Source organism: Urocitellus parryii, chromosome 4 (genome assembly GCF_045843805.1).
Source record: "Urocitellus parryii isolate mUroPar1 chromosome 4, mUroPar1.hap1, whole genome shotgun sequence".
Lineage (NCBI taxonomy): Eukaryota > Metazoa > Chordata > Mammalia > Rodentia > Sciuridae > Urocitellus > Urocitellus parryii.
In genome coordinates, this window is record NC_135534.1 from 111028637 (window position 1) to 111049028 (window position 20392).

The 20392-nt window shown below is 35.7% G+C and overlaps 1 protein-coding gene across 1 annotated transcript; it reads left to right on the forward strand.

The window, feature by feature from the left end:
• Window positions 1-15732: 15732 nt before the first annotated feature.
• On the forward strand, window positions 15733-16671 carry LOC113192547 (olfactory receptor 10D3). The gene has a single exon (XM_026402717.2). It carries the CDS (start codon window positions 15733-15735, stop codon window positions 16669-16671), a length of 939 nt encoding a protein of 312 aa, XP_026258502.2.
• Window positions 16672-20392: the final 3721 nt, after the last annotated feature.

Consider the following 20392-nt stretch of genomic DNA (forward strand, 5'->3'; position numbering starts at 1 on the left):
AGCCCTTTTGGCCTGCTCCGTATACAGAGGCTAAAAAATCTTCCTTGGCCAGAGACTGCCCTCAGGCAGAGGACATGGGATCCCTCAGCATGCAGTGTGGTGGCGCACATCTGTAATCCCAGCAGCTTGAGGGGCTGAGGTAGGAGGATCATAAGTTCAAAGCCAGCCTCAACAAAAGCAAGGCACTAAGCAAGTCAGTGAGACCCTGTCTCTAAATAAAATAAAAAATAGGGCTGGGGATGTGGCTTAGTTATCAATTATTGTCCCTGAGTTCAATTCCTGATACAAGCCCCCCCCCCCAAAAAAAAGAGTAAGAGTTAACCTGGTGTAGGAAGGTGAAGAAAAAGGACAGATGAGTTGTCACAGTTCAGAACTCTCTTTTCCTTTATTATTGGTGGAATAAACGGAAGCATGACTTCTGGGTGACATTACATTGATGGTCAGGACCTCATTTTATGCATTTGCCACATGTTATTAAGTGTCTGGCGGTAACGGACCAGGGCTCTAATTTGAGAAGGATAGTAATGGTCTATGTTGACAGAGGTGACAGAATCAGATAGTCATGATTAATTTTGATCTGAACATGTATGACTATTACAACTGTTAACAAGTCACCCAGCTGATTTAAATTGCTACATTTTGATAAAATAGAAATATATGAATGTACTTTGTTGAACTGTAAAGACTGACGTAGTTCTTTAATTTATCTAAAATTACATTTTGAAGGTAAAAAGGATTTGATAAATTCATTATCTTTCCTCTTTTCTATTTTTCAAAAATATTCTTTAAGTAAAGAAAAATTTAAAAAGGAAGAGAAAAGCAGTGTTCAAGTGACAAGAATCTTCTTTGGAAACAACTCTTCAGACATATTGGTGACAAAGAATAGTTTTCATAAACAGTATGTGCTGGGCTTTAAAGTCAGACAGACATGAGTTTAAATTCCCAATCAGCCACTTCCCATTGGTGTACCATTTGATAAGTTCTCTGAGTACAGTCTAATCAAATTTATTATCAGGATGAAAGCACCTCACTCACAGGATTGATGTGAAAATTAAGTGATGTTATCCACAACAGGAGCTCAGCTGAGGCTTAGTGTATAGTAAGAAATTAACAAATGATAGCCATTTGTATGAGTCATACTAGTCTGGTACTCCAGAAAACCACAGCCCATAGGAAGAAGGGTCATAACACTGGACTTGTAATAGGGTCACATCCTAATAAACCTATTATAAATTGAAATATTGTCAAATGAATGTGCATTTAACACACCTAGACTCCTGAACATCAGAAACACAGCACACAGTAGAATGTTGGCAGTTCACCCTGGTGATCCCATGCTGACTGGGAGCTGAAGATACTGTCACCACGCAGCATCATGAGAGACTATTGTATCACATATTGATAGTCCAGGAAAAGATCAAAACTCAAGATTGAAAGTACAATTTTTATGACTATGTATTGTTTTTGCACAATTATAAAGTAAAACAACCATAAGTCAAATCATAAATCAAGGAGTGTGTTTGTGTATGTGTATATTTGTGTGTGTGTGTGTGTGTGTGTGTGTGTGTTTTAAGGAACTGGCTCCAACTATAAAGGCTGAGAAATCCCAAGTCTGCAGTAGGCAAACTGGAGACCCAAGAGAGCCTGTGGTATAACTCAATGTAACTCTGAAGACTTGAGAACCAGGAGAGACAGTGGTGTAAATTTCGGGAGAAGGGCAGGAGAAGAACAAAGTGCTCAATCAATAGGGCCTCCAAATTTCTATTTTCTTACCATCCTCATTCTATTGAAGACTTCAAATTAATTGAATAAGGACCACCCATATTAAGGAGGCAATGCCTTTTATTTAGTCTATTGATTGAAATGCTAGTCTCATTGAAAACATTTTCACAGATGCACTCAGAAAAATATCTGGCCAAGTGTCTGGAAACTGTGGTTAAATCAAGCTGATTCCTAATGTTAACTATTACATCTATTATTGTGTACAATGAAGTATTTTAATTTAGTTTTTTATAAAATACTTTACAAATTAATTTATACTTAACAATACGTTGAATTAAAGTAAAATAATGGGCTGTTTCCCATTATAATTCACACAATTTTTCTTTATTTAAAGTTACTTAAATGCTGAATCCTTTATTATATTGCCCCACAAAAATAGTAGACACCGAAAGTAATATTGGAATTACACAGTGTATGTCATTTCAATCTGTATTGATCTCTTCAATCTGTTAGCAGCAACTAACAATTTATATGCTGATATAACAAAGACTTGGTAAGGGGGATAAAGTAGAGAAGAAGACCCTGTGCCCAAATTGCCCCAAACTCTCAGGAAACATTAAAAATGTCAGTGTACCTGTTTGTAACCACTATGAATTAGGATTTTCTCAAAGTAATTTAACCAAAGCAAAAACATGAGATGAAAAGTTATATTAGAATTGAATAGTATTTGGATTACATGAGCAAGCTGAGAAACTTATTAAAAATATAACTACAGGTGGGAAAGAACAAAATAAAGCTACTACCAGGAAATGGTTGTGATTAGCCAAGATTTCTAAGGCATTTAATAGATTAGCCAGGATTTAGAGAACATTTAATATGAGTGCTTTGCCTGGTCTTTTACATTCTTGTCTCATTTAATTCTCATGGTTTTTCCATGAGATAAGTATTGATTATATCTATTATCTCTCATTTAGGAAAATGAGACTGACAACTTGGGCCTCTTGCTCAAAGTATATCAAAGCATTCAGCCCCGAGTTTATCTCACTGTTACACGTGCTTCTGCCCTCATGAGTCTCATGTACAATCCATGATATGAACCATTGCTACCAGCATGTGCTGGTCATTCCCATTAACATCATTTGTTGAAACTCAGAAAATATTCCTTATTGCTTAAATTAAATAATGGAAAACTCCCAATAAGAAACATATTTTCAAAATATTATCTTACTCTCACATCAAGCTGTACGATCTCTCAAAGGAAATCACCAAAAAGAGAACTTTTTAAATTAATTAACCTCGAAGGAATCATTCCTGTGAGATGCTTCTCATGCTCATTAAGACTTTTATTCTTTCCCTGTAGCTTTTGGCCCCCATCTGTGAGCTATGTCATGAGGAAAAGTGGATTAATAGGACTGGGATATATTTAGGCAGGGCAAGGGAGCTTGTTAAAGGGTTTATGTCTTGGATTCTCTCTGTAATTCTTGTTCTTAGGAAAAGCCAGTCATGAATGAGACACACACACATGTGTATACACAGCTTCCTTCCCACCACACACATGCTCATGGACAGTGTCATCCACCTCAGTTCCTTCAGTGTGCCCATGATGAGGCCTGTGTTTCCTAACCCACTGCATTAAGCACATGCCTCTAACATTGCCCCTCTAAAGGAAGTTAATGATAAAAGTGACACTTGCCACTCACACTGTAATTAAATCTTTGACTAGAATTTTAACAGTGGAAATATGGAGTTATTCATGCGTAGGCTCCAAATGAATACTTACTTTGAGTACAAACTTCTCTCACCTCCAAGAAGCAAGAGGGGAATTTGTCAATCAGATTTCAATGGTCAGATTTAGGTTCACCCAGTATGTGGTGAAAAGCAGAATGAATTTCATGAAGGAATACAGGGGCTCGTGACAGTTTTCATGGTTTTATTTTCATGTGTGTGTGTGCGTGTGCATGTGTGTGTGTGTGTGTTTCTTTTCTTATTTTTATTTTTTTGTTACTAGGGATTGAAACCACTTTCCTTTAATACTGAGCAACACCCCCAATCCTGTTGATTTTTTTTTTTATATATTTAAGACAGGATCTCACTAAATTTCTGAAGGTCTTGCTAAGTTGCAGAAGCTACCCTGGTACTTTCAATCCTCCCGACTCAGCCTCCTGAGTTGCTGGGATCACAGACATATGCAACACCTCATCTGACTTCATGGTTTCATTTAACAAGATAGTTGCTGATTCTTCTCATCAGTACATGATAAGATATATCATACCTATCTCAGCCCTTCCCCACATTCAGAAACCTCAAAGATAGATGTATTTTACATTCATAGTTATTTTCATGGCACTAGGGAATCATTATTTTAAATACATAAAAAGCATGCACATATGCACTTTTATGCACACACAGTGTAATTAATAGGAATAACAATAATTTGCAACAAATAAAGTTTATAAAAATGGAATAGAATCTATTGTTTTAAATAAAATATCATTAAAATCCTTCAGGATCCACAATAATTATCTATGTCAAAACAGATCAATAAATGCTTATATCTCGTTAGATGTAAGTGGGTAGAAATTGATGGAACCTTAAATGTCATGTAAAGCAATTATTTTGTATACAATGAAACAACAGGACAGAGAGGTCAAACAACATAAAGAAAATAACAGAACAAATGTCGACAAAGTTAGGTACTAGAATCTAATTTAGTATTTAAATCTCCAATTAATCTTGTCTGTTTTCGAATAAGTTTTGTAATTGCCTTATTCTTGTCTTCTGCATAAATTGAAATTTCTCCAAGAATAGGCACTCTGTGTCTCCATGTATATCTATTTGCCTCTAATTCCATCTGCATTTCACCTACAGTGGTCAGCACAAGAGCTGGAGCATAACTGAGATTCTAACTACTAGTGCTGTTGAGTTGAATATGTCCTTGTAAATGACATCCCCATGTAGCTGGCCCTTGGTCTTCTCCAGTTTCATTATGTACAAAGCAAAACCTAACCACTTGGAAGTCAATGGTGAGCAGAATTGAAGAGAAACCTCTAGACTAGGCCCCATAACTATGTCTTATTTTTTATTCTTGATTATTAAAGAGAAACTTTGAACTAGAAGGAAACTTAGAGATTATCAGTGTAAGGACAATTTTTCTTTTTTTTTTTTATAAATGAGGAAAAAGTCCTACATTGTGAAATGAGTGTGGAGGAATGAGTGCACCAAATTGAGAGCTCTTCATTCCATCAAGGAACCTGGACCATTTTAATTAACTGAGAACTAATTTAGAAACATTCATTGAGGATTTACTAGGCCACTTAGCAAGGAGCCATGGAGAATAAAAGATAAAACAGACATAAGTCTTTATGAAACTGACTAAGAGAAATGTGTATATTACCAATCATCAGAAAAATACAGTTAAGCCTGGAAGTCTAGCCCTGACTGACAGACTGATTGCCTAGCATATAAAAGGCTCTGGGTTCATTCTTCTTTAAAAAAAGGAAGGTTACAGTTAAAATACTGGTATAAAAAAGTTAGTTTGATCTGGTTTTATCTGCGTAGGTCTGAAGAAAGAGGTAACATATAAATTGGATTTTATTGGCTGATAGAATTTGAAAATTTGGAAAAATTTAGAAGTAGGAAAAAATTGTGCACTGAAAAATTCAGAGGTTAGGACTAGAAATGGCAAGGAAATGAGAAAAAGTGATATTTTTCTTCTTTTCTTCAGTGTAAAAAAATCAGTGATGTAAAAATAATATTGTATTACATGTGGTTAAACATTTTGTGATTAAATATTATACCATATATATTGGTCATGCACCACGTAAAGTTTCAATCATAGGACACTCATAAGATTTTAGTGGAGCTGAAAAATTCCTATAGCCTGGTGACTTTGTAGCTATTTTAACATAAAACACAACATGTTATTCAAGTGTTTGTTTTGATGCTGGCAGAAAGAAACCTAGTATAATGCCAGCTCTGTAAAATTACAGCACATATAATAACATGCTGTACATAATACTTGGTAACTAAAAGGACCAACTATGCTCCTGGTTTATGCATTTACTACATTGTGTGTTTTATCCTTATTTTAGAGAATACTTCTTTTGCTTATTAAAAAAAAAAAGTTTACTATAAAGCTGAATGCCATGTTAGGTTGTTGCCTGGCTCATCCCATGTTCATGTGTATTTTGACTACATCAAGCAACCAAATTTGGTTATTGACTTACACAATCTAGATTTGTCTAAATGCACTCCAGGATCCTAGCACAATAATAAAACTGTTTAGTGATGCATTTCTTATGACATCTCGACATGGTTATGTACATTATTTTGATTTCAGACTATTTTTATAGGATAGTATTTTATAGCATTTACATTTTCTACAGTAGGGTATTAGGGAATAGATTTATATGCACTTAGTATAGTCCATACTAAAAACTTTGGTTCTATTGTCAGAAGCTAAAGAAAAGAAAGCAGCCGGCTTAAAATTAATTGTTAGACTATCTCTCTTTTAGCTCCCTTTATCTCTGCATTTGTTTTTTACTGAGACCTTTCTATAGAGGACTTATGAGTCAACAACAGTCCAAAGCTAATACATGGAGCCCTGTGAGTCAAAGTGTAAATTTTAATTTAATGATCAGTGGGATAGATACTATTAAATAACACACTGCTCAAATAAATTTCAAGTTCTATTAAATGTAATGAGGTTTATTATCTTCCACACATAGCCCTACATCTAGAATCCCACTATCAGACCCTCCATTCACACCCTGGTGTATATGATGGTAAAACTGATGTCACTGCTGTCCTTCTTGGAGACTCATAGTACACTGTATGTTTTGTGATGGCAAGAGGTCACCCAGCTCCATCTCCACATTTGCAGGAGAACCAATTTCTGCTGTGGTCTCCATATTGACCCTTAACACCATTTTCCCTTGGAGAATCCCCTCATCAAAACCTCATATACACGTGTTCATGGCTTCCCTTCAAAATTTAATGTATTTCCTTTAAAATTTAATTATTCAGCTAGTAAAATGGTACACTTTTAAGTTTCAAAAGTCATGTTTTTTAAAAGTGAGATTACAACAAAGATAAGAATGGTTTCAGTGATGGTACCCTGAACTATAAAATCAAGATCACCAGTAACAAATGGAAATTTCTTTTTATTAAATTCAGTATTAATTAGTTGGTTGTAAAAAGCAATATAAGCAGATCAAATTAATGCTACATACTAGAGTTTTATTGGTTCTATACTTGATTTTTATTAGTTCATTTTTTATTATTGTAGAAATGTTAAAAGCAAGGGTTTGTATCAAACTTTGTGCTTGAGATAACATTTAAGAAAATCTACATTTCAATTTGAAATGTCAATAGTTTAAATCTAGCATTTTACTTCTGGGTATATACCCAAGAAAACTGAAGACACATGTACACACACACAAAGACATGTACAAAAATTTTTATAATGACATTATTAATAGCCCAAAATGAAATAACCTATACATTCATAACCTAATAAGTGATAAACAAAATGGAGTATATCTATTCATGGAATATCACTCAATCATAAAAAAGGAACAAAGATTTGAGAGATACTACAAAGTGGATGAATCTTGAGAACATTAAGCTAATAGAAAGAAACCAGACACAAAAATTTTATCTGTTAATATGAACTATCATAAAAATACAAATCCATGGATAGTGCATAAAAGTGCATTGCAAAGGCTATGAGAAAGAGGAATTCTTATTTATTTTTTGGTACTGGGGATTAAACTCAGGGATACTCAAACACTGAGCCACATCCCCAGTCCTTTTTTTCCTACATTTTATTTAGAGACAAGATCTCACTGAGTTGTTTAGTATCTCACTATTGCTGAGGCTGGCTTTGAACTCAAGATCCTCCTGTCTCAGCCTCTGAGCCTCTGGGATTACAGGCGTGCCCCACCATACTGGCAGAAATTCTTTTGAAGTGATAAAAATATTCTAAAATTGTGTTACAATATTATTCCAAAACTCTGCAAATTCAATAAAAATCATTTAACTCTATGCTTTAAAAAGATGAATTTATAGTATGTGAATTATATCTTAATAAAATTGTTATTAAATTACCAATAATGTCTCTTCATGACATTATATCAACCTATTTATAATGTTTATAAAAATAAGTGTCAGTTCTTCACATTTGCAGAGATTTATATTTCAGAAAAGCACACAGTATCTCATTTGAAATTCAAATAAACACCTGTAAGAGATATTATCATTTTATTTTTATAAAAACTTGATGATCCTCAGACAATTTTACAACTTGCACATGAAGAACACGAAGACCTTGAACACGATGAAAAATAATATTGAGATATTTTTCTAGTTTTCAAATTTGTTTAAATGAACAGAGCCATGATTGTTTTTGTTGCCTTTAAATTTGTTTTAAGATTTATTAATATTAAAACATTTATCTGTAATTTTACAACATGTTTTTGTATTTGTTTATTCATACTTCTTGTCAGACATATGGGTGATTTCTTCTTATTATTATGAACATTCTTCTGCGTATCTCTGGGCTCAAGTTCAAGAGTTCCTCCAGAAGATACTTTTAGGAGTGGAAAGACAGTTTTTGAGAATGAAGTGATTATTAAAAATGCATTTGTGGTCTGGGGATGTGGCTCAAGCGGTAGCGTTTGCCGGGCATGTGCAGGGCGCTGGGTTTGATCCTCAGCACCACATACAAATAAAATAAAGATGTGTGTCCACTGAAAACTAAAAAAATAAATATTAAAAAAAATAATTCTCTCTCTCTCTCTCTCTCTCTCTCTCTCTCTCTCTCTCTCTCTTTCTCTCTCTCTTTAAAATAAAATGCATTTGTACCCTGAATGATGAAAATCCTAAAACATTCCTGTAAGCACTTTATATTGACACCTTTCTTAATATTTTTCAAATTGTTAGTGTTAGAATTTTCCATTCCATTTTAAAATTCAATCCCTGATAACTACTAAAGTTGAACATCTTCTAATATATTTAAGGACAATTTAGATTTCATCCTCCCACCCATGTCTCACATGGGCAGTGGGAATGGATGTCCCCTTAGTGGAATGGGCTGGCTGAGAAATAAAAGCTAAGAGAAATAACACGGTGAAAAAAACCACACAACACAGGAGGTAGTTTCAAAAGCAGGGACAGGAGAGGCAAGCTGATCTAATGGACTGAGCTTCTCATGATAATGAAACCGGAACCTGCTTTATTTATATTAGGAAACATCAAAGGCCTCCCATAGAATGTTCTTCACCAAAATAGGGTAAAGGTGAACTGTTCAGTTGCTAATGGGATACACTTAGCTCCAGTTACTACTATGAGAGACCTTTCTAGCAGATCTGAGAGGAAGGTCATGTGCATTGGGTTATCTGTCACCAAGGGAGAACAATGGAAAGTTCCCAATGCCAGGCCTAACCCTCCCTGACTCCTATGCCAAGTGAATTTCCTCATGTATTTTACAAATGACTTCTCACATCATCCTTTGGGAATTTATATTATGTTTTTAGTTTTGTATTCCTTTTAGTATCTCAACTTTAAAAAAAAATTGACTAATACTAGTTCTGTATGTACTTTAGATTTTAATCTCTTGGTGATAACATGCACTGAAAATACCTTCTTCTAGTTTGCAGTTTCTCCCTTTTTCAGCATTAAGGCATATTGTTGATAGAATCAATGTCTTCCTTTTAATATGGATGATTTATCAGTTTTCTTTTATAATTATAAATCACGGACTCCTATTTAGAAATTACAATATACTTTTAGTTATGTTTTTAATTTTTTGTGGTTTTATTTATTCATTTTTAATTATTTTTAACTTAATCCACCTAGTATAGGTTTTTGTTTGTGATTGACATAAGAATTCAATTCTCTTTTACTTTTAAAAAATTTAAATAGTTGTCCCAGAACAACTTACTATTTAATAGTTCATTGCCTCCTCCACACACACACAATGTCTTCAATGTTCCCCAGTTTTAGGATTTTTGCTCTTGTGTAATCATCTGTTTAAATTTAGTGACTCAATTCTAGAAAATAGAATGTGGCAGGGTTGGTGGAATGTCACTTCTGTGGTTATGTTACAGATAACTGTGCAGTCCATCTTGGGTGCCCATTTTCTATCTTCCTGTCTCTTGGCTTGATTGCCTTGGGAAATGCCTGTTTCCATGTTGGATGAAGTGATGGGGACAGTCACAGGCTGAACAGTAGCTCTCTGAACATGCATGGAAGCAGATCTTCCACAGTAAAGCCTTCAGAGGAAGACTGAAGCCCCTACTTGTAGCTTGAGAGCAACTTCCTGAGACACGCTGAGACAGAAGCACCTGTTTAAGCTGTCTGGATTCCTGAACCACAAAAAAACATTAGACAACAAATATGTCTAGGTCACTAAGATTTGATATAACAGGTTATGTGGCAAGCAACAGCAACTCATGCATATAATTACCCTTGTTTTCCATTTTTGAGTCTCAAAAATTGTTTCAGAAAGTTTTGAAATATAGTTTGTTTTGATAAAGTCACCCAAATTTACTTGCAAATATTGTAATATATCTTATCATCTAATTAGACCACAGGCTCCTGTCTTCTCTTTCATTCTTTATGTGCTTATATGTGCTTTCTCTCTTTTTTCCAGAGATACTTTTATTACTTTATTTAAATAAAGTGCCATATTCTTGCATTCACCAACCCTCACATTTTTTCACTATTTCATTAGTTTATGCTTTCAAACATCCTTTTCCCCACATTTCTATTTGTGCATTACTATTCAACATAATGATGGGATTAGTTGTTACAGATTTGTACATGCACACAATATAAAAATATAATTTGACTAATATCACTCCCTAGAACTTCCCCCTCCCTCCTCACTTCCCACCCCTTTTCCCCTTTCCTCTATGATCTCTCTTTCATTTTCATGAAATATGCCCCCACCTTTCTTTTTCTTTTTCCTTTCTAACTTCCACATGTGAGAGAGAACATACAGTCCTTCTGAGCTTGGTTTATTTTGCTTAACATAATAGTCTCCAGTTCCATCCATTTTCCTGCAAATTATATAATTTAATTTTTTCTTTATGACTGAATAAAACTCCATTATGTATATGTACCAGATTTTCTTTATCATTCATCCATTGATGGACTCCTAGGCTGGTTTCATAATTTGACTATTGTGAATTGTGATGCTATAATCATGAATATGCCTGTATCACTGTAGTATGATGACTTTAATTCTTTAGGATAAACACTGACAAGTGGTTAAGCTGGATCATATGGTGGTTCTTGCCTAGTACTTGAAGGAATCTACATGCTAATTTCCATGGTGGTTGTATTAATTTACAATCTCCCCAATACTGTAAAAGGGATCCTTTATCTCCATATCCTCTCCAGCATTTATTATTGTTTGTATTCTTGGTTACTTAGGCAACTTTTCTTGCTGTTTTAACTAAAGTAAAATGAAATCCCAGGCTGGAGTTGTGGCTCAGCATGTGTGAGGCGCTGGGTTCTATCCTCAGCACCACATAAAAATAAATATATAAAATAAAGGTCTTGTGTCCAACTATAAATATATATATATATATATATATATATATATATATATATATATATATCAGTCTAGTTTTAATTTGTATTTCTCTAATTGCTAATGATGTTGAACATTTTAAAGAAATTTTTGGCCATTTGTATTTCTTCTTTTGAGAAGTGCTTGTTAAATTAATTTGCTCATTTATTAATTGGGTTATTTAATTTTTTTGATGTAAAGATTTTTGAGCTCTTTATATATTCAAGATATTAATCCTCCATAAGAAGAGTAGAATAGATTATTCCCCAATCCACAGGGTTTCTTTTTACATTTATAATAGTTTTCTTTGCTGTGCAGAGCTTTTTAGTTTTATGCAATCTATTTCATTCACTCTTGGCATTATTTCCTAAGCTTTGGGAATCCTATTGAGAAAGTTGTTGCTTGTGCCCATATACTGGAGTGTTGATTTTACATTTTCTTCTAGGGGTTGCATAGTTTCTAGTCTAATTCTTAGTTCTTTGATTCATTTTGAGTTTATTTTTGTGCAGGATGAGAGATAAGGTCCTAGTTTTATTCTCTGCATATGGATAACCAGATTTCCTAGCACCATGGTAAAAAGACTTTATTTTCTTCATTGTATGTTTTTGGCTCCTTTGTGAAGGGTCAGATGACTATAAATGAGTGAGTTTGTCTCTGTGTCTTCTGTATTATTGATGAGTCTGTTTTTAATATGTTATGCTCGAATTTGAGTCCCCCAAAAGACCACCAGAGACCAAGATCCATGTAAGCAACAAAGAGGTGTGTATTGTGAGCTAGCTCAGTCCTCCACACACACACAGCAACTGGTGACACTGAGAGGTCCCAAGCCCAGGGTTTGCAGCAGTTTTATACACTCTTAGGGGAAGGCAGGGACTTCACATACATCATAGCATCTCTTAGCAAATAATCACACACCACAGGAAAATCAAACAACAACTCTTAACATTGATTAGCACATTCACTGGTGGGAACAAGTTGAGTAGGGGTGATAGGTTAGTACCAGAGGGGGATTCATTTGAACTGATTGGTATAAGCCATGAGGGGTGTACGTGCTGAACTACATGGTTTCCCAGCATGTTATCAACCACCATAAACTACTGGGAGGGTCATCTGGCATCCCAGGTATTTCCCTGTCTCATGCTGATTGGTGGCTTCTAGGGGGTTGCTATGGGTCCTCACCTAGCCTGACTGAGTCAGGGACACCTGACTCCACAGTTCTTTCCTGTTATTTGTAGATAAACAACTCAGAAGGGTGGGTATGTGCCTAGGAGTGCTCTGTGAGTCTTTCAAAGGACAGGGGTTACGCCCCTTTCCTTGGACAGGCTTTGCTCTGAGGTAGAGGCTGGTTTCTCAAATACACATAGTTCTTTGATAATGATGAACCTTGTTATATGGAAGATGAACAAATCTTAGATTACTAACATCTGCAAAATCAAGGACAACCTCCACAGAGGAGAAACTCCAGACTTAGGCAACTTTTCTTGCTCATGGTTGTATAGGTCCTTAGTTAATAATTTTGAATAAATCTTAATATATATATAAGTACAGAAAACTCATATGAAGAAAAATTCCCAGCTTATGGAATGACAACCCTGTTTGTTGAGAAATCTGGTAATAGAAATTACATATACAAATAAAAATAATAGAAAACATAGTCTGAAAAGTAGAACTATCCTACTCTGCTAAGGTTATAGATTCATACAGTCTAATAAATACAGTAGGACTGTGTTGAGGCCCTACTCCAATATATTCAAATGCAGAGGAGGTTATGGCTTTGATACATGAAATTGTGGGCAAGGGGAGCACAGTTCAGTCCATAGTAAGAACAGTTGAGAAACTGAGATTGAAGTGTGTGAAATTGTGTGAGTTTTTAAAAGCCTGAGAGATATCGGTGTTATTTCTTCTAATAATAATATATTTTCCAATTGGTGGAATGGTTTCTACATAGGTCCTAAAATTGAACCATATCCCTCACCTTTTCTCTAAGCCAGCAAGTGTTGATATCAGCCAGGCACAGTGGCACACGCCTGTGATCTGAATGACTCAGGAGGCTGAGGCAGGAGTCACACAAGTTTCAGCCACACCGGGAAACTTAGCAAGACCCTGTCTCAAAACAACAACAACAACAACAACAACAAAAAATGTAGAAAAGGACTGGGGATATAGCTTGGTGGTAAAGTGTTCCTGAGTTTCACTTCAGTACCAAAAAAGAAAATAAAAAGCTTAGATACGGCTCCATCCTGTGTATATCACAATAACACCTCAAAGGGAAGTATTATCATATTGTATTTTGGCCTATTTACCATTTTTTAATTAATTAGTCCCTTCGCTACACAACCTGCTTGAATAGTATTCATTCAGGCATGGAATCCCAAGGCTCCAAAGACATTTAAGTTTCCACCTAGTGGAAACAATGTAGCTATTAGTGTCTTAGAAAACATCTTTCTAGAAGAGAAACACAAGGCCAACTTTGTCATTTATCTGGATTCATCTGCCTAAAAAGAAAGAGCTTTACAGATTATGGGAGGAAATGCCTGACCTTGGTTTACATTTTGGACTTTAGATCCTAGATGGGCAGATGGTAAAAAGAGCAAACTTCCTTCTTGTAAGTCCCCTAAGAGCCATCTTTATCACTTTTCTTTTCTCTTTTGTTGATCCCTCTTTCATGCCTCATATACTCAGAAAAGAGGAGAAATTGGAAACTTTGGTTGACAAATATTCTCAGATTTTGTGATGAAGAAGAATATACAGCTAGTGGGCATAAGAATATGTTATGATTTGCTTGGTTTGAAGGAGTTTTCATTTTTAAAAAAATCATTTGAATCTGATCCATCAGTTCACAAACCCCATTCTGATTATTTCCCCTGATAACCAAGAATTTGTACTGGATTAAAAATGATTTTTTTAAGTGAAAATTCTTAATGATCCTATGCCCAGATAACTTCAGCTCTTTTTTTTTTTTTTTTTTCCCTGTGGTGTGATGGCCAAAACTTTTTTGGAGGTGGTACAGATGGTACAGATTTTGTGTAGTCTGTGATTTGTATCTTGTCACCTGGAAGTAGATAAAAAACTTTTAAGTACTCAGTGGAATGGAGTAAATTGGGAACAGATAGATGATCAAGCTGTTTTACATGGTTGTTTGGGGAGACTGGGGAATATTATTAATCGACAGTATGACACAAGTTATTGTACAACACAAATGAGTTAAATCCAAGTCATGCCAGACATTGCGTAAGTTATTTCATTCTTTAATTCACTGTTTATGAAGGACCTACTCTCCTATTTTATGCCAACCACTGTTGTTTGCACTGATGACATAATTTAAACATGAAAAATTATTTACTCTCCTAGACGTGTGTGTGTGTGTATGTGTGTGTGTGTGTGTGTGTGTGTGTGTGTGTGTGTAGCTGTAAACAGAGGTTCATTTTCATTGCTTAATAAAGAAGAGAGACAGATGAATGATATCCAGGCAAAGTTCAGCAAGGTCAATAAAGCCTACAATGTATCACAGATGCAGTGCAATGGAAAGACTGATCTCTTTCAAAAAGTAAAAATAAAAAGCATTTGAATTTAGTTCCTAGTTTTTCCATTCACTGCCTTAATTTAGGAGAACTATTTAGCCTTTCTCTTGTGCAAATGTTTTCTTTTCTGCAGATCCACAGGTGAGGGTCATCATGAGTACACAGAGATCATGCATGTGTTTTGAACTATAAAGTAGTCATTGTTCAATCTTTCTTTATGACTCACTTTAAAAAGGAACAAACATAATGCTGTCAGTAATAGTGATTGACAAATATACTAATTTCCCTCGTCCATGAGGGAGGAACAACATTTATTGTGTGGATCCTGATGTTCCCTTTAAACACTTTTGCTGTTAAAGTTTTCTTTCCTTCTTTTTATTTATTTATTTATTTGTTTATCTGTTTATTTATTTATTTATTTTTGGCACTGGGGATTAAACCCAGGGCACTTAATCACTGAGCCACATCTTAGCACTTCTTTTTTAAATATTATTTTTTTATTTTGAGACAGGATCTTGCTAAGTTGCTTACAGCCTCACGAAGTTACTGAGGCTGACCTCGACCTTGTGATCCCCAACCTCCTCTCAACCTCCCAAGTTGCTGGGATTATGGGCACCCACTTCTGTGCCCAACTTGCTTTTACATTTAAAAAAAAAAAGTTGTTGTAATAAAAGACATCTCTATTGTGAATCAGTACAACAAAACTACTTGCTTCAGAAACTCTTAAGTTGGCTGTGGCAGTTCCACTCTAATATATAATGCCCTGAATCTTGGGGCACAAGCAATCTCTCCATAACTTACAATGTGAACACTCATTTAAATTTCATTTCCCTAGTAAGGTCACTCCTGGAGAGTGAGCAAGGTCATACTTCCATGTCCTCTGTTTCTTCTTCCTTGCCAGGCCTGACTCTCATGGATTTGAAGAACAGCTCTGTGGTGACAGAATTCATCCTGTTGGGAATCCCACACACGGAGGGGCTGGAGACTATACTTTTTGTCCTCTTCTTGCCCTTCTATGTATGCACCCTGCTGGGAAATATGTCTATCCTGGTGGTTGTCATCTCTTCCACTCGCCTTCACACACCCATGTACTTCTTCTTGGGGAACTTGTCTGTGTTTGACATAGGTTTCTCTTCTGTCACCTGCCCCAAAATGCTGTTCTACCTTATGGGACTGAGCCGGCTCATCTCCTACCAAGACTGTGTCTCCCAGCTCTTCTTCTTCCACTTCCTCGGAAGCATTGAGTGTTTCTTGTATACTGTGATGGCCTATGACCGTTTTGCTGCCATCTGTTACCCTCTTCAGTACACAGTAATCATGAACTCCAGAATCTGTGTGACCCTGGCTGTGGGCACATGGCTTTTAGGGTGCATTCATTCCAGCATCTTGACTTCCCTCACCTTCACCTTGCCATACTGTGGTCCCAATGAAGTGGATCATTTCTTCTGTGATATCCGAGCACTCTTGCCCTTGGCCTGTGCTGATACTTCCTTAGCACAGAGGGTAAGCTTCACCAACGTTGGCCTAGTGTCTCTCATCTGCTTTCTCTTAATCCTCGTGTCCTACACTCGAATCACGGTCTCCATCTTGAGTATTCAGACAACTGAGGGTCGCCGCCGTGCCTTCTCCACATGCAGTGCTCACCTCATTGCTATCCTCTGTGCCTATGGGCCCATTATCACTGTCTACCTACAGCCCACACCCAACCCCATGCTGGGAACTGTGGTTCAAATTCTGATGAATGTGGTAGGACCAATGCTGAACCCTTTGATCTATACCTTAAGGAATAAGGAAGTAAAGACAGCCCTGAAAAAAATATTGCACAGGACAGGACACATTCCTGAGAGTTAGTAAGATTATTAACATAGTAAATGTTAGAGTCAAGATGAAGTATTTTCTTGTTCTTTCTCAACTGCCTGGAAAAAGAACAATCCAGCAAGGTTGTTCTTCCATCTATCTTATGCTTAACCTTGTGCTTAATTACTCTGCTTGAAGGTATCTGGGCAAATTGGGTTAGCTCCTAACCTTAGGATAATGAAAAGTATTGTGAGTATCATACACATGCACACACACACACACCTTTGATTCCGTTTCCATCTCACCACAAACTAATAATGTGACTATTAGTGTGATAAAACCATGGTTCATCAAGTCAGATTACCAGATTTTTCAAGTGGTTTTCCAAGTATTCAAAAATCCCAGAACACCTGAATTGATTCCAAGGTTTCCATATTAATGGTAGTTAATGAGACTGCTCTTTTATCTATCTTATATATTAGATTACTGAGCAAGAGTCCACTGAAAAACTTTGAAAGCCTCTGGACCATGCCATCCCTATGGTACTTTGTAGGACTAAAACCATAACATATATTCTTCTTTCTACATATAGATTTCAGGTTCTTCAACTCCTAAATTTCAATCTTACTCCTCTGAGATTCTCTTAGGCTTTTTACATTGTGAAGGCTCCAACATTCACTTTATTTGCCTACCAAAAATATCTGTTATTTACAATAAAAAAAGACCCTAGGTCTGGGGATATAGATCAGTGGGAGAGCATGTGCTTTGCGAGATCCTGGGTTTGATTCCTGGACCCATGAAAACAAAACAAAGTGGCAACAACAAAAACTGTGAAGGAAATATTTATGATTAAGCTTACCCCTATATAACCTCCTTTTTTTGGTATGCATCAAAGCTAGCTATTTTGTTTCACAAATGGTCACACAGAAGCCCTATGGGGCTAATGACTGACTCTGCAGTACCACATTGTTAATTTATTTTAGCATAATTCTAATAACCAGATGAGCAAAAAGCCACAAGAAAAACTGGGTGTCCCTCTTAAAACATGTTCCCCTAGGAAAATGGTTCCACCACAGAGGATCAGATAAAGAGATGTTCTGTTTTATTGAATGGAAAGTCTCATGGTCATCAGGATGTGGTTGATCCTTAAGCTCATAAGACATGACCAGGAAAGGCTGAAACTCTGAAATCTGCTTCTCACAGGCCCAATGATCATTATCACAGAGTTTTAAAAAATGCTATCAAGCCTCTCTAGTTAGTTGCCTGAATATTAAGATCTACTTATTCATTTTCCCTGTCCAGTCTACTAAACTCTTTAACCTCCTCCAAATTAATAAATATGATGCCTCTTTTCCCTCCTGGATATTATAGAATTATCCTGTGCTCTCATCAGATCTTTTCTGTATCTTGAATATTTCTATAGGAAATTTGCTCTGTATGACGGTACTTCATTATCCCTCAAAATTTCATCTCAGGAGATGACTTTGAAGAAAGGTAAATTATTAGATTTGGGTTCAAAGACGTCTATGTCTTAATTCCAGGAACCTGTGATTATATTAGGCTAAATGTCAATAGGAAATTAAAAATGCTCATGGAATTAAGTGGCTAACCAGCAAACCCCCTGAAGAGATTATTCTAGGTGATTTGGGCTAGCACGTGATTATGACAAAGATTCTTGTAAGTGGAATAGGAAGGCAGAAGAAAGAATAGGGAAATTGTTTGAGAAAAAACCAAAGCCCTACCAACACTGATTTTTAGTTCAATGGGACTTATTTTGGATTTCTAAACTTCAGAATTGTTAAGATAATTGTTAAGATAATAAATTTGCATTGTTTAAGCCAGTTCACCTGTGGTAATTTGTTACACCAGAAATAAGAAACTAACACAGCTTGCATACCTCTAAGCTTCACCATTGATTCAAAGCTGTCCTATGACTCTTCTTTCCTCAGCAGGGGTCTGAGAGCTGGAGGTCTGAGAGCATGTACTCTGAGGGTTGGATTGGGTCCCTGTGAACCTCTAAGTGTCACTGAGCATATTGGCATGTCTAACTAGTGGCACACAGGACAAATATCCATAGACTTTCTCTGAAACATGTCCTAGAAAAATATTGGTGTAAATACTCTGTTCCGACCTGTTCTAGGAGCACAGCAGTATGTTGGCCTTGAGCAGATGTTCCTTGGCCTTACAAAACAATATACTTTTACTGCCAAAGTTCCAGTCTGTCTGAGGATAAGAAGATAAAACTATAAAAGAATTATTACACCTTCACTGTGCTCCAGAAAATCTCATGTGTTAATTATCAAAAATAGGGATAATAATGTATAGATTGAAAGCTAACATACCAATCACTAAAAAAGGATTAATAGTTATAATAAAAAGCACACTTATAACTTAGTATTTTAAGAATTAAGCACCATAAACCAATATAAAAAGGCTTAGTATAATGACTGGAAAACTGATTTTGGGATGAAACATTGAAGTTCACAATATGTACTAAAATAAATATTAGATGAATGAAGAATTAAATAATAAAAATTAAAAAAGGAAAGACAAACAAACCAAAATAATCCAGTTGAGAAAATCATTCTGTGTATTTTTTTCTTACTTAGTAAAGAAAAACAGAAGGACTGGAGATGAAGCTTAGTGGTAGAGTGCTTGCCCAGGATGTATGAGGCCCTGGGTTCAGGATTTAGTATTGCAAAACAAAGGAGAGGATGGAGGGAGGAGAGGGAAAGGAAGTAAGGATGGAAAGAAGGAAGGAAATAGAGGAAAGGAGAAAAAAAGAAAGGGAGGACGGGAGAGAGGAAAAGAGGTAGAATGGGATAGCAGAAGGGAGAAGAAAGAAGGTAAACCTCCCCAAGGGCCTCACTAGTGAAAGGCTGTCAATCACCATGTATTGCCAATTTCACCCAAATTGTTACAGTTCTCTACAAATACGTACCTTACATTTAATTGTGGAAACATCTCTGACTTGTGCTATTGGGCTAACATTTAATATTACATAACATAAAAACTACCTTCATTTTTGGAAAATAGAAAAATTTCTGTGTAAGTGAGGTTTGTAGTATTTCATGTTTATTTCAAAGATTCTGTCCTCACTTAAACTGGAGGGAGGGGTAGCTGAGAACTAGTACCACCAGCTTTGGTTCCACACCACTCAACCTGACAACTTAGCAACCCCAAGCCCCATTCCTTGCTCTCCCAAAGGGATACACAACCTCAGAAGAAAGGCAATAAAGGTGGTATGGCATAGGCAGAGAGCCGCCATTTTAATATTTGTCAACAGTTTTGACCTCCTCAACAGAGACAGTCCTTTAATTTTTCATTAAACATTTATTTTTTTTCTTTCTTCTTTTGAGAGAAAGAGAGAGAGAGTTCTCTCTGTGCTGATTGACTTGTAGATATGTACATTTTTTTCTTTTTGTTTTCTCTTAATTTTTATCCCTGTTTTTCTTCCCTCAACTCTTACTCTCCATGTTTTGACTTAGAAGGGTAGGATTTTTCTATTGTGTGTATGTTTTGGTTTTACTTTTTGTTTGTTTTGCTCTTGTTTATATTTCCTTTCTTATTCCTTTTTCCTCTCTTCCCTTTTCATAGTCATATTCCTTGTTTTCTTCCTCTTTCATTATTTATTTTATTTCTTTAACTTAATTTAACTCATCATTTTATAGCTATCTATCCTACTTTTTCTGTTAAATTTCTGAATAATTTAAACTTTCTTTTACCTTTCTATCCCATTTCTTTTCTCTTATTGAACTGCAATTTTACTATCCTT

Excerpts from the sequence above, each read along its gene's own strand:
- LOC113192547 (XM_026402717.2), top strand. The coding sequence starts at position 15,733 with ATGGATTTGAAGAACAGCTCTGTGGTGACAGAATTCATCCTGTTGGGA.